At 42.1% G+C, this 21113-nt stretch overlaps 1 protein-coding gene across 1 annotated transcript in view; it reads right to left on the bottom strand.

Annotated features, from left to right (window-relative positions):
• Nucleotides 1–3881: 3881 nt before the first annotated feature.
• Nucleotides 3882–21113, bottom strand: part of LOC135509164 (protein mono-ADP-ribosyltransferase PARP8-like) — a 130891-nt gene continuing 113659 nt past the window's right edge. The window contains exons 24-28 of the mRNA XM_064929629.1: nucleotides 18452–18521; nucleotides 16132–16205; nucleotides 15951–16020; nucleotides 10718–10802; nucleotides 3882–9883 (exon numbers count right to left, since the gene is read on the bottom strand). Coding sequence (XP_064785701.1) covers nucleotides 9781–9883; nucleotides 10718–10802; nucleotides 15951–16020; nucleotides 16132–16205; nucleotides 18452–18521 — 402 coding nt within the window. The 3' untranslated portion in view covers nucleotides 3882–9780. The remainder of the gene's footprint in view (nucleotides 9884–10717; nucleotides 10803–15950; nucleotides 16021–16131; nucleotides 16206–18451; nucleotides 18522–21113) is intronic.

The raw sequence follows: 21113 nt of genomic DNA, 5'->3' as shown, positions 1-21113 counted from the left end.
GGTGTATCTCACTGATCATCTCTAAAGCCAACACCTCATTCGGCCGCCTTTCGTTCCAGTACTCTGCTGCCTGTGACTGGAACGAATTGCAAAAATCGCTGAAGTTGGAGACCTTTATCTCCCTCACCAACTTCAAACATCAGCTATCTGAGCAGCTAACCGATCGCTGCAGCTGTACATAATCTATTGGTAAATAGCCCACCCATTTTCACCTACCTCATCCCCACAGTTTTTATTTATTTACTTTTCTGCTCTTTTGCACACCAATATCTCTACCTGTACATGATCATTTATCATTCCAGTGTTAATCTGCAATATTGTAATTATTTGCCTACCCCCACATTGTATATAGACTCCCCTTTTATTTCTAGTGTGTTATTGACTTGTTAATTGTTTACTCCATGTGTAACTCTGTGTTGTCTGTTCACACTGCTATGCTTTATCTTGGCCAGGTCGCAGTTGTAAATGAGAACTTGTTCTCAACTAGCCTACCTGGTTAAATAAAGGTGAAATACTTGTTTTTTTAAAGTAGTGAGGAAATTCTAGATGTTTATGACACATATGATATGTTAATAACACACTAATAGACAGACACAGTGAAATAATAACACTAATAGACAGACACAGTGAAATAATAACATACTAATAGACCTATACAGTGAAATAATAACATTAATAGACATATACAGTGAAATAATAACACACTAATAGACATATACAGTGAAATAATAACACACTAATAGACCTATACAGTGAAATAATAACACTAATAGACAGACACAGTGAAATAATAACATACTAATAGACCTATACAGTGAAATAATAACATACTAATAGACAAATACAGTGAAATAATAACATACTAATAGACCTATACAGTGAAATAATAACATACTAATAGACCTATACAGTGAAATAATAACATACTAATAGACCTATACAGTGAAATAATAACATACTAATAGACAGATACAGTGAAATAATAACACACTAATAGACATATACAGTGAAATAATAACACACTAATAGACCTATACAGTGAAATAATAACACACTAATAGACAGATACAGTGAAATAATAACACACTAATAGACAGATACAGTGAAATAATAACACTAATAGATAGATACAGTGAAATAATAACATACTAATAGACCTATACAGTGAAATAATAACATACTAATAGACCTATACAGTGAAATAGAGCAGCAGTGAAATGTCCCTTTAAGTGTTGATAACATCAGGTCTCTCTTTCTCTACTATATCTCTCTCTATACTCTCTATTCTCTCTGTCTCTCTACTAATAGACAGATACAGTGAAATAATAACATACTAATAGACCTATACAGTGAAATAATAACATTAATAGACATATACAGTGAAATAATAACATACTAATAGACAGATACAGTGAAATAATAACACTAATAGATAGATACAGTGAAATAATAACATACTAATAGACAAATACAGTGAAATAATAACACACTAATAGACAAATACAGTGAAATAATAACACACTAATAGACATATACAGTGAAATAATAACACACTAATAGACCTATACAGTGAAATAATAACACACTAATAGACCTATACAGTGAAATAATAACACACTAATAGACAGATACAGTGAAATAATAACACTAATAGATAGATACAGTGAAATAATAACATACTAATAGACCTATACAGTGAAATAATAACACTAATAGATAGATACAGTGAAATAATAACATACTAATAGACAAATACAGTGAAATAATAACATACTAATAGACCTATACAGTGAAATAATAACATACTAATAGACCTATACAGTGAAATAATAACATACTAATAGACAGATACAGTGAAATAATAACACACTAATAGACAGATACAGTGAAATAGAGCAGCAGTGAAATGTCCCTTTAAGTGTTGATAACATCAGGTCTCTCTTTCTCTACTATATCTCTCTCTATACTCTCTATTCTCTCTGTCTCTCTACTAATAGACAGATACAGTGAAATAATAACATACTAATAGACATATACAGTGAAATAATAACACACTAATAGACCTATACAGTGAAATAATAACACACTAATAGACCTATACAGTGAAATAATAACACACTAATAGACCTATACAGTGAAATAATAACACACTAATAGACCTATACAGTGAAATAATAACACACTAATAGACCTATACAGTGAAATAATAACATACTAATAGACCTATACAGTGAAATAATAACATACTAATAGACAAATACAGTGAAATAATAACATACTAATAGACATATACAGTGAAATAATAACATACTAATAGACCTATACATTGAAATAATAACACACTAATAGACAAATACAGTGAAATAATAACATATTAGTAGACATATACAGTGAAATAATAACATATTAGTAGACATATACAGTGAAATAATAACATATTAGTAGACATATACAGTGAAATAATAACATACTAATAGACATATACAGTGAAATAATAACATACTAATAGACAGATACAGTGAAATAATAACATACTAATAGACATATACAGTGAAATAATAACATACTAATAGACAGATACAGTGAAATAATAACATACTAATAGACATATACAGTGAAATAGAGCAGCAGTGAAATGTCCTTTTAAGTGGTGATAACATCAGGTCTCTCTTTCTCTACTCTCTCCTATCTCTCTCTCTATAGTCTCTATTCTCTCTGTCTCTCTACTAATAGACAGATACAGTGAAATAATAACAAACTAATAGACCTATACAGTGAAATAGAGCAGCAGTGAAATGTCCCTTTAAGTGTTGATAACATCAGGTTATTCCATTATGGAAGTAAAAACTCTAAAGGACAATAGTGTACACGACAGTAGTGAAATGTCCCTTTAAGTGTTGATAACATCAGGTTATTCCATTATGGAAGTAAAAACTCTAAAGGACAATAGTGTACACGACAGTAGTGAAATGTCCCTTTAAGTGTTGATAACATCAGGTTATTCCATTATGGAAGGAAAAACTCTAAAGGACAATAGTGTACACGACAGTAGTGGCTGTAGGATGCAATTACTTAACGTTGTTCGTTGTGGTTTTAATATCCATGATGTCCCAGCTATGTTTATGTGAACCCGACTAGCTGAGCCGTGTACAGGATGTACTGAAGGTCAAAAGGTTTCTATGGACACATCTTCTGCACATCTTACAACTACCGGTATGCAACATTGAAGGAAGAAAATAGGACACAAATGCATATGCATACACAGCTGCTTTAGGTTGACTCACGGCTGTGAAAATGAAGACCTTGCTAGATTATTTTTCAAATAATATTTATGACATGTTGTCACGCCTTGGTCTTAGTATTTTGTGTTTTAGATAATTAGTTGGTCAGGCCAGGGTGTGACATGGGTTTATGTTATTGTGTTGTCGTATTGGTTTTTTTGTAGGCATTGGGATTGTGGTTGATGAGGGGTGTGTTTAGTTTAGGTTTGGCTGCCTGAGGCGGTTCTCAATCAGAGTCAGGTGATTCTTGTTGTCTCTGATAGGGAACCGTATTTAGGTAGCCTGGGTTTCGCTGGTATTTCGTGGATGATTGTTCCTGTCTCTGTGTAGTTTCACCAGATAGGCTGTACTTAGGTTTCACGGTCCGTTTGTCGTTTTTTTGTATTTATTAGTTATTTCATGTATCGTTCCGTTTTTCTTCATTAAAAAACATGAGTAACCAACACGCTGCATTTCGGTACGACTTTCTTGCGACAAACGAAGAACGCCGTTACACATGTATAAAGTTTACTTTACATACACACACATACATATGAAGGTGGAATTGTGGTTTACACTAATCTGAGTAAAGAAACAACACCAGTAAAATATAAATTCTGGTTTTTCAGCAAGTTTGAAATTTAATGAACATAAACAAGTACATAAGCAGCCCCCCCTCTCCCCCAAAAAAGCTCCAGTAATTTGCAAAATAAAGAAAAAACCATAAAAACTCAAATAAATAAAATATTTGGCCTCCTTGTTGTGGTGATACTAACAATATATTCCATATGTATTGTAATATATTACCATTAATCCACACGTCTATAAGGCACCAAACGCTAAATGGCACAATCATAGAATACTTTTATTCACTATAATAAATAATAATATATAATAATAATAATCATATATAATTGTGCAGAAACTACAAAGACATCCAGATCAACAGAAACACTCAATCACAAAGTGGATCGAAGGAGATATACTGCCGACCATTATATTGGTATTGGTCTCCATTCAACTGATTTAGATTTTCCGGAAACTGTAGATTTTTTTTAAACGTCTGAGTTCCTTCTGAATTCTGTTCCCGCCCCCAGTTCAACAATATGCTCCTCCTTCTTTCATGAGATTCATGATACTGTGTTACCGTAGCTAAAATACAAACGTGATCATGAATTTAAATCAATAATGAATGGATTAGACATCAAATTATAATCCCATCATTCACAAATAGTAAATATCTTTTCAGTACATCATTTCTCATCCATTAACACAACATGCATATTTAAAACAAATCTGAAGTAAAAAAAAAACAACATATCTTTGACAATGTTTGGTATATGAATGTGTTTCAAGAGTAAATATAGTCACGCCCTGGCCATAGTTTACGTTGTATGTTTCTATGTTTTGATTGGTCATGGTGTGATCTGAGTGGGCATTCTATGTTGGATGTCTTTTTGGTCCGCTCCTCCTTCCCACAACGAAAGCCGTGACAATAGCAGATGTAACATCCGTTCTCAACACTGTTGTTAGCATGATATAACATATGTAATATCACAACATCAACATCCACCAGGATCACATTACTGTTCCAAGACAGATATTGAAAAAATATTAATATGAAATCACTGGTCAATGAATGATGCAATAAAACAACATGTTGCTCATTTGCCTTCAATGTCTTCTATGTTTGGGGTGGCAGGTAGCCTAGTGGTTTAAACCAGGTAGCCTAGCGGTTAAGAACAGGTAGCCTAGTGGTTTAAACCAGGTAGCCTAGCGGTTAAGAACAGGTAGCCTAGTGGTTTAAACCAGGTAGCCTAGCGGTTAAGAACAGGTAGCCTAGTGATTTAAACCAGGTAGCCTAGCGGTTAAGAACAGGTAGCCTAGTGGTTTAAACCAGGTAGCCTAGCGGTTAAGAACAGGTAGCCTAGTGGTTTAAACCAGGTAGCCTAGCGGTTAAGAGCAGGTAGCCTAGTGGTTTAAACCAGGTAGCCTAGCAGTTAAGAACAGGTAGCCTAGTGGTTTAAACCAGGTAGCCTAGCGGTTAAGAGCAGGTAGCCTAGTGGTTTAAACCAGGTAGCCTAGCGGTTAAGAACAGGTAGCCTAGTGGTTTAAACCAGGTAGCCTAGCGGTTAAGAGCAGGTAGCCTAGTGGTTTAAACCAGGTAGCCTAGCGGTTAAGAGCAGGTAACCTAGTGGTTTAAACCAGGTAGCCTAGTGGTTTAAACCAGGTAGCCTAGCGGTTAAGAACAGGTAGCCTATTGGTTAAGAGCAGGTAGCTTAGGGGTTAAGAGCAGGTAGCCTAGCAGTTAAGAGCAGGTAGCCTAGCGGTTAACAGCAGGTAGCCTAGGGGTTACCTAGATGTTAAGAGCAGGTAGCCTAGCGGTTAAGAGTAGGAAGACTAGCGGATAAGAGCAGGTAGCTTAGCAGTTAACAATAGGTAGCCTAGTGGTTAACAGGATGTAGGCTAGCAGTTAAGAGCAGGTAGCCTAGGCGTTAAGAGCAGGTAGCCTAGCGGTTAACAGCAGGTTACCTAGCGGTGGGGAGGCAGGTAGCCTAGGGGTTAAGAGCAGGCAGCCTCGAGGTTAAGAGCAAGTAGCCTAGAGGTTAAGAGAAGGAGGCCTAGCGGATAAGAGCAGGTAGCCTAGCAGTTAAGAATAGGTAGCCTAGCAGTTAAGAGCAGGTAGCCTAGGCGTTAAGAGCAGGTAGCCTAGCGGTTAACAGCAGGTAGCCTAGCGGTGGGGAGGCAGGTAGCCTAGGGGTTTAGAGCAGGCAGCCTCGAGGTTAAGAGCAAGTAGCCTAGAGGTTAAGAGAAGGAGGCCTAGCGGATAAGAGCAGGTAGCCTAGCAGTTAAGAATAGGAAGCCTAGCAGTTAAGAGCAGGTAGCCTAGCGGTGGCCTGGCAGGTAGCCTAGGGGTTAAGAGCAGAAAGCCTTGCAGTTAAGAGCAGGTAGCCTAGCGGTTGAGCGGCAGGTTGCCTTGCAGTAAAAAGAAGGTAGCCTAGCGGTTAAGAGCATGTAGCCTAGCAGTTAACAGCATGTAGCCTATTGGTTAAGAGCAGGTAGCCTAGGGGTTAAGAGCAGGTAGTCGAGCTGTTAAGAGCAGGGAGCCTAGGGGTTAAAAGCAGGTAGCCTAGCAGTTAAGAGCAGGTAGCCTAGCGGTTAACAGCAGGTAGCCTAGCGATGGGGCGGCAGGTAGCCTAGGGGTTACCTAGATGTTAAGAGCAGGTAGCCTAGCGGTTAAGAGTAGGAAGACTAGCGGATAAGAGCAGGTAGCTTAGCAGTTAAGAATAGGTAGCCTAGTAGTTAACAGGATGTAGGCTAGCAGTTAAGAGCAGGTAGCCTAGTGGTTAACAGCAGGTAGCCTAGCGGTGGGGAGGCAGGTAGCCTAGGGGTTAAGAGCAGGCAGCCTCGAGGTTAAGAGCAAGTAGCCTAGATGTTAAGAGAAGGAGGCCTAGCGGATAAGAGCAGGTAGCCTAGCAGTTAAGAATAGGTAGCCTAGCGGTTAAGAGCAGGTAGCCTATTAGTTAAAAGCAGGAAGCCTAGCAGTTAAGAGCAGGTAGCCTAGCGGTGGCCCGGCAGGTAGCCTAGGGGTTAAGAGCAGGAAGCCTTGCAGTTAAGAGCAGGTAGCCTAGCGGTTGAGCGGCAGGTTGCCTTGCAGTAAAAAGAAGGTAGCCTAGCGGTTAAGAGCATGTAGCCTAGCAGTTAACAGCATGTAGCCTAGCAGTTAAGAGCAGGTTGACTAGCGGTTAAGAGCAGATAGGCTAGCGGTTAAGAGCAGGTAGGCTAGCGGTTAAGAGCAGGTAGCCTAGAGGTTAAGAGCAGGTAGTCTAGGAGTTAAGAGCAAGTAGCCTAATGGTTAAGAGCAGGTAGCCTAGGAGTTAATAGCAGGTTAGCGCTTAAGAGTAGATAGCCTGAAGGTTTAGAGAAGGTAGCCTAGCTGTAAATCACAGGTAGCCTAGCGGATATGATCAGGTAGCCTAGCGTTTAAGAGCAGGTATTCTAGGGGTTAAGAGCAAGAAGCCTAGCATTTAAGAGCCGGTAGCCTAGGTGTTAAGCGCAGGTAGCCTAGCAGTTAAGAGCAGGTAGCCTAGCGGTTAAGAGTAGGTAGCCTGAAAGTTTAGAGAAGGTAGCCTAGTGGTAAATCAGCAGGTAGGCTAGCGGTTAAGAGCAGGTAACCTGAAGGTTTAGAGACGGTAGCCTAGCGTTTAAGAGTAGGAAGCCGAGCGGTTAAGAGCAGTTAGCCAAGCGGTTAAGAGTAGGTAGCCTAGCGGATAAGAGCAGTTAGCCAAGCGGTTAAGAGTAGGTAGCCTAGCGGTGGGGCGGCAGGTAGCCTAGCGGTTAAGAGTGTTGGGCCAGTAACCGAAAGGTCGCTGGTTTGAATTACCTGAGCCAACTGGGTGAATAATCTGTTGACATGCCCTTGAGCAAGGCACTGAATTGTAACTGCTCCTGTAAATTACTCTGGATTAGAGCGTCTGCTAAACTATGTAAATGTATTTATTTAGCTATATTTGTTACAATAACGTCAAATATATTACAACTGTAAAATCATTAGTGCTGAAAAAAAATGCATAAAAAAATATGACCTGTGATTTACAGTAATTTTTCATCAGATTGGTTGGTGTCCAGTATGACCTATATCAATGTTCAGTGTGGTTGGTGTCCTATATGACTAATATCAATGTCTACTTTAAACCATCATAATTTCATAATAAATATATAATTTACAGTGAACACAAGGGATAGTATCTGAGCTCTGATTGGTCTTTAAAAGCACAGCTGAGCTCTGATTGGTCTTTAAAAGAACAGCTGAGATCTGATTGGTCTTTAAAAGCACAGCTGGGATCTGATTGGTCTTTAAAAGCACAGCTGGGATCTGATTGGTCTTTAAAAGCACAGCTGGGATCTGATTGGTCTTTAAAAGCACAGAAATATATAGACAAGCAGCAAACACTAATGCTTAGTATGTATAGACATCCCCCCTCTAAACAAAAGGAACAGCTTTAAAATGTTCTTTAATTGGGGCTCCGATTATACATCCACATCTACCCATAGTTTTAATCAAAGTATAAAGATCAATCTGACATGTGGTAATACTGAATAGCTTTTTAAATACGTGTTATTATATTTAAACTGGTTGTGAGTGGTAAGTGTGCAGAATTTATGAATTTATCAAATGTATCTATTCTTGACTGGAGTCAAAGTCTTTGCTATTGTAAACCAGTAGACCCCCTATAAAAGGAGAAGAAACCAATATATACATTTCCTGGTATGATATGTGAAAGAAACTGATCTACTTCCTAAATTAACACAGCATACGTTTCTGCTCATGTTTGATGACGTCTCGTTGAAAGCTCTTACACACTTCAATCCAAATCGGCCCTTTTGGGCGATGCACCATTTAAAGGTAATGTCGAGGAGATGGCCTTCTAAGTAAACACGCCAGATGTCGGCTCAATGGTAAATTCCCTTTAACGGTACACTGTGCAGAAAATCGCTCTTTCATTTCCTAGTTGCTAAATTTCTAATAGTTTGCTTAATTTCCCTTTATGTAACAAAACATAGTAAGTATAGTGTAGATAATATATTGTAAAATATATTTTCAATAACCAAAAATATTGTATTTTCAGCTGTTTCAACCTGGTGTACAAAACCGAAAGTAAAAGACGTTCAAACGTAATTTAAGAACGGGAAACATAGAAATAACACACACAGAACCAATCTACCACGTCTTAAGAGTGGCTTTCAATGAGAAAGACAGATCTAGTACACCCAGAACTCCCTGCAGGCCTGATAGAATCCTGGCCTGATGTGTCTATTCCACTCAACGTATTGCTGTTGTCCCTCAGTCGACACGGAATGGTAACCAACACATCACACCACCGTCGGAAATACAAGTGGAGGGGGGGGGGGGGGCTTTTTAGTTTATCAGGTTATGACTCAGTTGTTAGAATAAATGTATGACATTAAGAAAAATGAAGTGCACATTAACACCTTCAGTATACATAAAGTACATTGTATTTTGAAAAGATACAACTCTTTTACAGTAAATAAGGTCAGATAGATGGGACCTTTTTGCTAGACAGGAAGGGAACATAATCGTTATTTTTGCTGAAAAGGTCCCACATCTACGAGCAAGAAGTCTCAAAATATTCACCAAAGAGTTTTACCGTTTTTTTTAAATGTTCTCTATTAAAAAAAAAAATGAAGTCGTCCCAAGCAGTCAAACAGCGACATACCGTGTCTTCAGAAAAACAGGATTCTTCATAGTATTTATAAACTTAGCAAAATGTGTTCTTCCCTAAAAGAGTTTTGCTGTGTTTCAGTTGTAAATATGTGTTGTTGATTTCATCAAGGTTTCCTTGAAGATTTCAAACTTTTGCTAAGTTGTTGACGTGTTCTCTACATTGGTCGGAAACACAAGTGTTACGACAGGCTTCAGCAGCTCAAAAAATGCAGCTTTGAGCCGGGAGGTGGCGGCAGCAGAATTATGCGAAGGACATTTCCATTTCAGCAAGGTTCATCCCGTGGCAGTCTGATTGCCGATGACTCGTAGGATCTCTCGATGGATGCCAGCGTCTTGTGTGTTGATGCTTGTATCTCCCACCTGACCATCTTCATAGCTGGATCAGAAGAAACACACAATAATACCACTCCTACTAACTGAGATAAAGTTGAAATGTTCGCTTGTAGTATCAGATATATTATTGAGATGTAAACGTCTCTTTGGGTTTGTCGAAAGGAAATATAGAAAGTCAGCTTAGATGAATTTAACACCACTGTCTGTATGAACACGGTCGTGTTTTTACTACTTACACGAAGAAGAAGCGTGTACAGATGTGGTCGTATACTTACACGAAGAAGAAGTGTGTACAGATGTGGTCGTATACTTACACGAAGAAGAAGTGTGTACAGATGTGGTCGTATACTTACACGAAGAAGAAGTGTGTACAGATGTGGTCGTATACTTACACGAAGAAGAAGCGTGTACAGATGTGGTCGTATACTTACACGAAGAAGAAGCCTGTACAGATGTGGTCGTATACTTACACGAAGAAGAAGCGTGTACAGATGTGGTCGTATACTTACACGAAGAAGAAGCCTGTACAGATGTGGTCGTGTACTTACACGAAGAAGAAGCCTGTACAGATGTGGTCGTGTACTTACACGAAGAAGAAGCTTGTACAGATGTGGTCGTATACTTACACGAAGAAGAAGCCTGTACAGATGTGGTCGTATACTTACACGAAGAAGAAGCTTGTACAGATGTGGTCGTATACTTACACGAAGAAGAAGCCTGTACAGATGTGGTCGTATACTTACACGAAGAAGAAGCCTGTACAGATGTGGTCGTATACTTACACGAAGAAGAAGCATGTACAGATGTGGTCGTATACTTACAAGTTCTCATTTACAATTGCGACCTGGCCAAGATAAAGCAAAGCAGTTCAACTTACACGAAGAAGAAACGTGTACAGACGTGGTCGGTGTTTGGGACGACCCAGATGTCTCCATGTTTGTGCAGGTCAGGGGACGTGATGACTGGAAGAGGCACAGAAGGACATAAACATATATATTAACATTTAGTTCACATATATGTCATCAGTTAATACATCTCCACTGTTGTTCTGTGGTTGCTTCAGCCCAGGGTTTTCACTAGCTTCCACAGCCACAAAGTCTGATTCCACAGCCACAAAGTCAGATTCCACAGCCACAAAGTCAGATTCAACAGCCACAAAGTCAGATTCCACAAAGTCAGATTCCACAGCCACAACGTCAGATTCCACAGCCACAGAGTCAGATTCCCCAACCACAAAGTCAGATTCTACAGCTACAACGTCAGATTCCACAGCCACAAAATCAGATTCCACAGCCACAGTCAGATTCCACAGCCACAAAGTCAGATTCAACAGCCACAAAGTCAGATTCCACAGCCACAAAGTCAGATTCCACAGCCACAAAGTCCGATTCCACAGCCACAGAGTCCGATTCCACAGCCACAAAGTCAGATTCCACAGCCACAGAGTCAGATTCCCCAACCACAAAGTCAGATTCTACAGCTACAACGTCAGATTCCACAGCCACAAAATCAGATTCCACAGCCACAGAGTCAGATTCCACAGCCACAAAGTCAGATTCAACAGCCACAAAGTCAGATTCCCCAGCCACAAAGTCAGATTCCCCAGCCACAACGTCAGATTCCCCAGCCACAAAGTCAGATTCCCCAGCCACAAAGTCAGATTCCCCAGCCACAAAGTCAGATTCCACAGCCACAAAGTCAGATTCCGCAGCCACAAAGTCTGATTCCACAGCCACAAAGTCTGATTCCACAGCCACAAAGTCTGATTCCACAACCACAAAGTCAGATTCCACAGCCACAAAGTCAGATTCCACAGCCACAAAGTCAGATTCCCCAGCCACAAAGTCAGATTCCACAGCCACAAAGTCAGATTCCACAGCCACAAAGTCAGATTCCACAAGGTCCGATTCCACAGCCACAAAGTCAGATTCCCCAGCCACAAAGTCAGATTCCCCAGCCACAAAGTCAGATTCCACAGCCACAAAGTCAGATTCCACAGCCACAAAGTCAGATTCCGCAGCCACAAAGTCAGATTCCACAGCCACAAAGTCAGATTCCACAGCCACAAAGTCAGATTCCGCAGCCACAAAGTCAGATTCCACAGCAACAAAGTCAGATTCCACAGCCACAAAGTCAGATTCCACAAAGTCAGATTCCACAGCCACAAAGTCATATTCAACAGCCACAAAGTCAGATTCCCCAGCCAAAAAGTCAGATTCCACAGCCCCAAAGTCAGATTCCACAGACACAAAGTCAGATTCCACAGACACAAAGTCAGATTCCACAGACACAAAGTCAGATTCCACAGCCACAAAGTCAGATTCAACAGCCACAAAGTCAGATTCAACAGCCACAAAGTCAGATTCCCCAGCCACAAAGTCAGATTCCACAAAGTCAGATTCCCCAGCCACAAAGTCAGATTCCCCAGCCACAAAGTCAGATTCCCCAGCCACAAAGTCAGATTCCCCAGCCACAAAGTCAGATTCCCCAGCCACAAAGTCAGATTCCCCAGCCACAAAGTCAGATTCCCCAGCCACAAAGTCAGATTCCCCAGCCACAAAGTCAGATTCCCCAGCCACAAAGTCAGATTCCCCAGCCACAAAGTCAAATTCCACAGCCACAAAGTCAAATTCCACAGCCACAAAGATTAGCAGTGTGGTTAAGGTTAGGTTTAGTTTTAAATCAAATTTTAAGAAGATCCATTTAAGAAATGTGTGGGATTTATGACTTTGTCAAATCAAATCAAATTGCATTTGTCACACGTGAAATGCTTACTTACAAGCCCTTAACCAACAATGCAGTTTTAAGAAAAATATTTACTAAATAAACCAAAGTTTTAAAAAATGTATAAAAGAGCAACAATAAAATAACAATAATGAGGCTATATACAGGGGGTACCGGTACCACCGGGTTAGTCAAGGTAAGCGAGGTAATATGTACATGGAGGTAGCGGTAAGTGACTATGCATGGATAATAAATAGTGAGTAGCAGCAGCACAAAATGGGGGGGGGGAATGGACAATGCAAATAGTCCAGGTAGCCATTTGATTAGCTGTTCAGCAGTCTTAGAGGCTGTTAAGACGCCTTTTATTAAAACGCCATTTAAGACGCCTTTTGGGTCTAGAACTGGCGCTCCGGTACCGCTTGCCGTGCGGTAACAGAGAGAACAGTCTATGACTACAGTGACTGGAGTCTTTGGCAATTTTTAGGGCCTTCCTCCTTCTAGAGGTCCTGGATGGCAGGAAGCTTGTCCCCAGAGATGTACTGGGCCGTATGCACTACCCTCTGTAGTGCCTTGCGGTTGGAGGTCAAGCAGTTGCAACCTGTCAGGATTCTCTAGCTGATGCAGCTGTATAACTTTTTGAGGATCTGAGGACTCATGCCAAATCTTTTCAGTCTCCTGGGTAGGAATAGGCGTTGTTGTGCCCTCTTCAAAACTGTCTTGGCGTGGTTGGACAATGTCAGTTTGTTGGTGATGTGGACACCAAGGAACTTGAAGCCCTCCTTTTCCTGTAGTCAAAGATCATATCCTTTGTCTTGTTGAGGGAGAGGTTGTTGTCCTGGCACCACACTGCCAGGTCTCTGACCTCCTCCCTATAGGCTGTCTCATCGTTGTCGTGATCATGCCTACCACCATTATGTCATCTGCAAACTTAATGATGGTGTTGGAGTCGTGCTCGGCCATACAGTCGTGGGTGAACAGGGAGTACAGGAGGGAACTAAGCACGCACCCCTGAGGGGCCCCCGTGTTGAGGATCAACGTGGCAGATGTGTTGTAACCTACCGTTACCGGCCCATCAGGAAGTCCAGGATCCAGATACAGAGGGAGGTGTTTAGTCCCAGGGTCCTTAGCTTAGTGATGAGCTTTGAGGGCATTACGTTGTTGAACGCTGATCTGTAGCCAATGAATAGCATTCTCACGTAGGTGTTCCTTCTGTCCAGGTGGGAAAGGGCAGTGTGGAGTGCAATAGAGATTGCGTCATCTGTGGATCGGTTGGGGCGGTATGCAAATTGGAGTGGGTCTAGGATTTCTGGTATGATGGTGTTGATGTGAGCCATGACCACCAGCCTTTTAAAGCACTTCACGACTACAGACATGAGTGCTACGGGTTGGTAGTAATTTAGACAGGTTACCTTAGTGTTCTTGAGCACAGGGACTATGGTGGTCTGCTTGAAACATGTCGTTGTTACAGACTGGGTCAGGGAGAGGTTGAAAATGTCAGTGAAGACACTTGCCAGTTGGTCAGTGCATGCTCAGAGTACACGTCCTGGTAATGCATCTGGCCCTGCGTCTTCGTGAATGTTAACCTGTTTAAAGGTCATACTCACATCAGCTACGGGGAGCGTGATACACAGTCGTCCAGAACAGCTGGTACTCTCATTCATGCTTCAGTGTAGCTTGCCTCAACGCACACATAGAAGTAATTTAGCTGGTCTGGTAGGCTCGTGTCACTGGGCAGCTCGTGGATGGGCTTCCCTTGGTAGTCTGTAATCTTCGTCCTGTACTATCGCTTTGCCTGTTTGATGGTTCGTCGGAGGGCATAGCGGGATTTCTTATAAGCGTCAGGGTTGAAGTCCCGTTCAATGAAAGCGGCATCTCTAGCCTAACCCTAACCCAAACCCTAACCCAGTGCCTATGTTGCCTGTAATCCATGGGTTCTGGTTGGGGTATGTACGTATGGTCACTGTGGGGACGACATCATCAATGCACTTATTGATGAAACCAATGACTGATGTGGTGTACTCCTCAATGCCATCGGATGAAATCCCGGAACATTTTCCAGTCTGTGCTAGCAAAAACAGTCCTGTAGCATAGCATCTGCATCATCTGACCACTTCTGTATTAGGCGAGTCACTGGTACTTCCTGCTTTAGGTTTTGCTTGTAAGCAAGAATCAGGAGGATAGAATTATGGTCAGATTTCCCAAATGGAGGGCGAGGGAGAGCTTTGTAACACGTCTCTGTGTGTGGAGTAAAGGTGCTCTAGAGTTTTTTTCCTCTGGTTGCAAATATGACATGCTGGTAGAATTGAGGTAAAATGGATTTAAGTTTGTCTGCATTAAAGTCCTCAGCCACTAGGAGCACCACTTCTGGATGAGCATTTTCTTATTTGCTTATGGCCTTATAGAGCTGGTTGAGTGAGGTCTTAGTACCAGCGTCGGTTTGTGGTGGTAAATAGATGGCTACAACTCTCTTGGTAAATAGTGTGGTCTACAGCGTATCATGTGATACTCTACCTCAGCCAAGCAAAACATAGAGACTTCCTTAATATAACATTTTGTGCACCAGCTGTTATTTACAAATAGACACAGACCACCACCCCTTGTCTTTCCGGAGGCAGCTGTTCTATCTTGCCGATGCACGGAAAACCCAGCCAACTGTATATTATCCTTGTTGCCGTTCAGCCACGACTCAGTGAAACACAAGATATTATAGTTTTCAATGTCCCGTTGGTAGGATAGCCTTGAACGGAGCTCAGACAGTTTATTCTCCAATGATTGCACGTTGGCCAATAGGATAGATGGTAGAGGTGGGTTACCCACACACCGACGATATTCTCACAAGGCACCCGTATCTGCATCCCCTGTATCGGCATCTGTTCTCAAAAGTTTTGAGTTGTGTAATCGCTGTTCTAATATCCAGAAGCTCTTTTCGGTGATAAGAGATGGTGGCAGACACATTATGTACAAAAATAAGTTACAAACAATGCGAAAAAACAAAACGAAATAGCACAATTGATTAGGAGCCCTTTAAAACGGCAGCCATCTTCTCCGGCGCCATTCTCATAGGAGTATAGAAGGAGTATAGAAGTTGGTGACGACCCATTTACATTACATTACATTTAAGTCATTTAGCAGACGCTCTTATCAGAGCGACTTACAAATTGGTGAATTCACCTTATTACATCCAGTGGAACAGCCACTTTACAATAGTGCATCTAAATCATTTAAGGGGGGGGGGTGAGAAGGATTACTTTATCCTATCCTAGGTATTCCTTGAAGAGGTGGGGTTTCAGGTGTCTCCGGAAGGTGGTGATTGACTCCGCTGTCCTGGCGTCGTGAGTCACCACCTTCCGGAGACACCCAAACCCCAGCCCAGAGCACATACGTACCTTCACATAAGGCTATGCACTTTAGGTTCCGACTTTGCAAAAACTGGGGTTGCTGTCCTTTCTTTGTTGACTGCAAAAGAACACAACTCTAGTGAATAAAAATGTTAATTTTCCCCAGAATATTCCATTTTACCTCTGTTTCATCAACACCTTGCAAAAGTGTAAATGTCCTCATGCTAACCTGCAAATGTAAGTTGGTCTTGTTTGTCGCAGTTTGGTCCTTTGAAGCAACCTTCTGTTGCTTTTTGTTCATCCCTGAATGGAGAGAAAGATCAATGTTAGAAATGATCATGAGCATGAAATATTTTGTCTATTTAAACAATAATTACATTTTAAATAGACGGAATGATAATTCCTCCAAAACAACTATTACATTTCAAAGAGACAGAACGGTAATTCATCTACAATAAATATTACATTTTAAATAGACAGAATGGTAATTCATCTAAAACAGGGCTCTAACTCCTCCACAATGGGTGCAGGCAGCAGACCTCCTTATTGATAGAGATTTTGATTTCTCACATCTCAAAATAGGGCTAATTATTGTTCGATCCCTCACTTCCAAGGCACTTATAGTCAATTAACTAATCACTGATCATAATCTTGATGTGATTGGCCTTACTGAAACATTAAATTACTGTGTTAAATGAGGCCTCTACTCCTGGTTACACTAGTGACCATATCCCCCGCGCCTCCTGCAAAGATGGAGGTGTTGCTAACATTTACAATAGCAAATTTAAATTTTGACCCCAAGAAAATGACTGTGTGTTCATCTTTTGAGCTTCTAGTCATGAAATCTATGCAGCAATCTACTCAATCACTTTGTATAGCTACTGGGCCGTATACATCATTCCTCACTGGCTTCCTGTTTCAATTTCAAATTCCAAAAAAATAGATCATATTACTCCAGTGCTAGCTTCTCTACACTGGATTCCTGTTAAGGCAAGGGCTGATTTCAAGGTTTTACTGCTAACCTACAAAGCATTACATGGGCTTGCTCCTACCTATCTCTCCGATTTGGTCCTGCTGTACATACCTTAAACATACGCTACGGTCACAAGATGCCGTCCTCCTTATTGTCCCTAGAATTCCTAAGAAAACAGCTGGAGGCAGGGCTTTCTCCTACAGAGCTCCATTTTTATGGAATGGTCTGCCTACGCATGTGAGAGACGCAGACTCGGTCTCTACCTTTAAGTCTTTATTGAAGACTCATCTCTTCAGTAGGTCCAATGATTGAGTGTAGTCTGGCCCAGGGATACAAACGTGCCCGACAAGGCACTGGAGAGACGAACAGCCCTGTCTCTGCCTGGCCATTTCCACTTTCTCCACTGGAATTCTCAGCCTCAAACCCTATTACAGGGGCTGAGTCACTGGCTTACTGGGGCTCTCTCATGCCGTCCCTGGAAGGGGTGCGTCACTTGAGTGAGTTGAGTCACTAACGTGATCTTCCTGTCCGGGTTGGCGCCCCCTCAGGTCTGTGCCATGGGGGAGATCTTCGTGGACTATACTCGGCCTGGTCTCAGGGTAGTAAGTTGGTGGTTTGAGGATATCCCTCTAGTGGTGTGGGGGCTGTGCTTTTGCAGAGTGGGTGGCGTTATATCCCGCATGTTTGGCCCTGTCCGGGGGTATCATCGGATGGGGCCACAGTGTCTCCTGACCCCTCCTGTCTCAGCCTCCAGTATTTATGCTGCAGTAGTTTATGTGTCGGGGGGCTAGGGTCAGTCTGTTATATCTGGAGTATTTCTCCTGTCCTATCCGGTGTCCTGTGTGAATTTAAGTATGCTCTCTCTAATTCTCTCTTTCTTTTTCTCTCTCGGAGGACCTGAATCCTAGGACCATGCCTCAGGAATACCTGGCCTGATGACTCCTTGCTGTCCCCAGTCCACCTGGTCGTGCTGCCGCTCCAGTTTCAACTGTTCTGCCTGCGACTATGGAACCCTGACCTGTTCACCGGGTATCACCTTGTCCCAGACCAGCAGTTTTCGACTCTCTCTCTCCACTGCACCTGTTGTCTCAAACTCTGAATGCTCTGCTATGAAAATCCAACTGACATTTACTCCTGAGGTACTGACCTGTTGCACCCTCTACAACCACTGTGATTATTATTATTTGACCCTGCTGGTCATCCATGAACATTTGAACATCTTGGCCATGTTCTGTTATAATCTCCACCCGGCACAGCCAGAAGAGGATTGGCCACCCCTCATAGCCTGGTTCCTCTCTAGGTTTCTTCCTAGGTTCTGGCCTTTCTAGGGAGTTTTTCTCTGGCCACCATGCTTCTACGTCTGCATTGCTTGCTGTTTGGGGGTTTAGGCTGGGTTTCTGTATTGCACTTTGTGAAATCAGCTGATGTAAAAAGGGCTTTATAAATAAATTTAATTGAAATAGACAGCACGGTAATTCATCCAAAACAACCATTTGTTGTCCCTTCTCAAAGTGACCAAGAGAATGGGTCATTAACCCCTGACCTAATGCTGTTGCTCCATCCGAGACTTAGATACCTGAGTAACCAAAGGATATGCTTGACATTGGGCTGAGATAGATTCCACTCCCATAGATGGCGCCATGGAGCTGCAGACAGAGAGATACAATAACCAAAATATTAGAGGCCTTTAAAGTGGAACTGACAGCGTCTTAGCAACAATAAATCTGATTAAAATCTATTCAAAAATACACCCAGGAAAAATATGATGCCTTTTTTTTGTATTCTGAGAAGCAAGCACTTAAATATGGTTATTTTCATACAATCATAGAATGTTTGGGAATGACATAGAGTAATGCATTTGTGAGAATTCTATAGCAATATAGAATGCGAAAGCGGCCTTGCGTTTGGACAATTAATAGACACTACAGGAAATCAAACCCAATAAAAAACGTCCGGGGCCAGACTCAGACTGCTGCGCCGTAACCAATCAGAGCTACAGCCTTTATGCATATGCAAATAAGCCATTTTCTACACTGGCCTGCCATCATTCACTATGAACTGGACTGTGTGTTTACATTCACTATGAACTGGACTGTGTGTTTACAGGCAGTAGGGCCTGGCATCATTCACTATGAACTGGACTGTGTGTTTACAGGCAGTAGGGCCTGTCATCATTCACTATGAACTGGACTGTGTGTTTACATTCACTATGAACTGGACTGTGTGTTTACAGGCAGTTGGGCCTGTCATCATTCACTATGAACTGGACTGTGTGTTTACAGGCAGTAAGTAGGGCCTGGCATCATTCACTATGAACTGGACTGTGTGTTTACAGGCAGTTGGGCCTGTCATCATTCACTATGAACTGGACTGTGTGTTTACAGGCAGTAGGGCCTGGCATCATTCACTATGAACTGGACTGTGTGTTTACAGGCAGTAGGGCCTGGCATCATTCACTATGAACTGGACTGTGTGTTTACAGGCAGTAGGGCCTGTCATCATTCACTATGAACTGGACTGTGTGTTTACAGGCAGTAGGGCCTGGCATCATTCACTATGAACTGGACTGTGTGTTTACAGGCAGTAGGGCCTGGCATCATTCACTATGAACTGGACTGTGTGTTTACAGGCAGTAGGGCCTGTCATCATTCACTATGAACTGGACTGTGTGTTTACATTCACTATGAACTGGACTGTGTGTTTACAGGCAGTAGGACCTGTCATCATTCACTATGAACTGGACTGTGTGTTTACAGGCAGTAGGGCCTGCCATCATTCACTATGAACTGGACTGTGTGTTTACAGGCAGTAGGGCCTGGCATCATTCACTATGAACTGGACTGTGTGTTTACAGGCAGTAGGGCCTGTCATCATTCACTATGAACTGGACTGTGTGTTTACATTCACTATGAACTGGACTGTGTGTTTACAGGCAGTTGGGCCTGTCATCATTCACTATGAACTGGACTGTGTGTTTACAGGCAGTAGGGCCTGGCATCATTCACTATGAACTGGACTGTGTGTTTACAGGCAGTTGGGCCTGTCATCATTCACTATGAACTGGACTGTGTGTTTACAGGCAGTAGGGCCTGGCATCATTCACTATGAACTGGACTGTGTGTTTACAGGCAGTAGGGCCTGGCATCATTCACTATGAACTGGACTGTGTGTTTACAGGCAGTAGGGCCTGTCATCATTCACTATGAACTGGACTGTGTGTTTACAGGCAGTAGGGCCTGGCATCATTCACTATGAACTGGACTGTGTGTTTACAGGCAGTAGGGCCTGGCATCATTCACTATGAACTGGACTGTGTGTTTACAGGCAGTAGGGCCTGCCATCATTCACTATGAACTGGACTGTGTGTTTACAGGAAGTAGGGCCTGTCATCATTCACTACGAACTGGACTGTGTGTTTACAGTCACTATGAACTGGACTGTGTGTTTACAGGCAGTAGGGCCTGGCATCATTCACTATGAACTGGACTGTGTGTTTACATTCACTATGAACTGGACTGTGTGTTTACAGGCAGTAGGACCTGTCATCAATTACTATGAACTGGACTGTGTGTTTACAGGCAGTAGGGCCTGTCATCATTCACTATGAACTGGACTGTGTGTTTACAGGCAGTAGGACCTGTCATCATTCACTATGAACTGGACTGTGTGTTTACAGACAGTAGGGCCTGTCGTCATTCACTATGAACTGGACTGTGTGTTTACAGACAGTAGGGCCTGTCATCATTCACTATGAACTGGACTGTGTGTTTACATTCACTATGAACTGGACTGTGTGTTTACAGGCAGTTGGGCCTGTCATCATTCACTATGAACTGGACTGTGTGTTTACAGGCAGTAGGGCCTGGCATCATTCACTATGAACTGGACTGTGTGTTTACAGGCAGTAGGGCCTGGCATCATTCACTATGAACTGGACTGTGTGTTTACAGGCAGTAGGGCCTGTCATCATTCACTATGAACTGGACTGTGTGTTTACAGGCAGTAGGGCCTGGCATCATTCACTATGAACTGGACTGTGTGTTTACAGGCAGTAGGGCCTGGCATCATTCACTATGAACTGGACTGTGTGTTTACAGGCAGTAGGGCCTGTCATCATTCACTTTGAACTGGACTGTGTGTTTACATTCACTATGAACTGGACTGTGTGTTTACAGGCAGTAGGGCCTGTCATCATTCACTATGAACTGGACTGTGTGTTTACAGGCAGTAGGACCTGT

This window comes from Oncorhynchus masou, chromosome 1, assembly GCF_036934945.1.
Source record: "Oncorhynchus masou masou isolate Uvic2021 chromosome 1, UVic_Omas_1.1, whole genome shotgun sequence".
Classification (NCBI taxonomy): domain Eukaryota; kingdom Metazoa; phylum Chordata; class Actinopteri; order Salmoniformes; family Salmonidae; genus Oncorhynchus; species Oncorhynchus masou.
The sequence above is the reverse complement of the archived record's forward strand: the minus strand, read 5'-3'. Positions and strand labels throughout refer to the sequence as shown.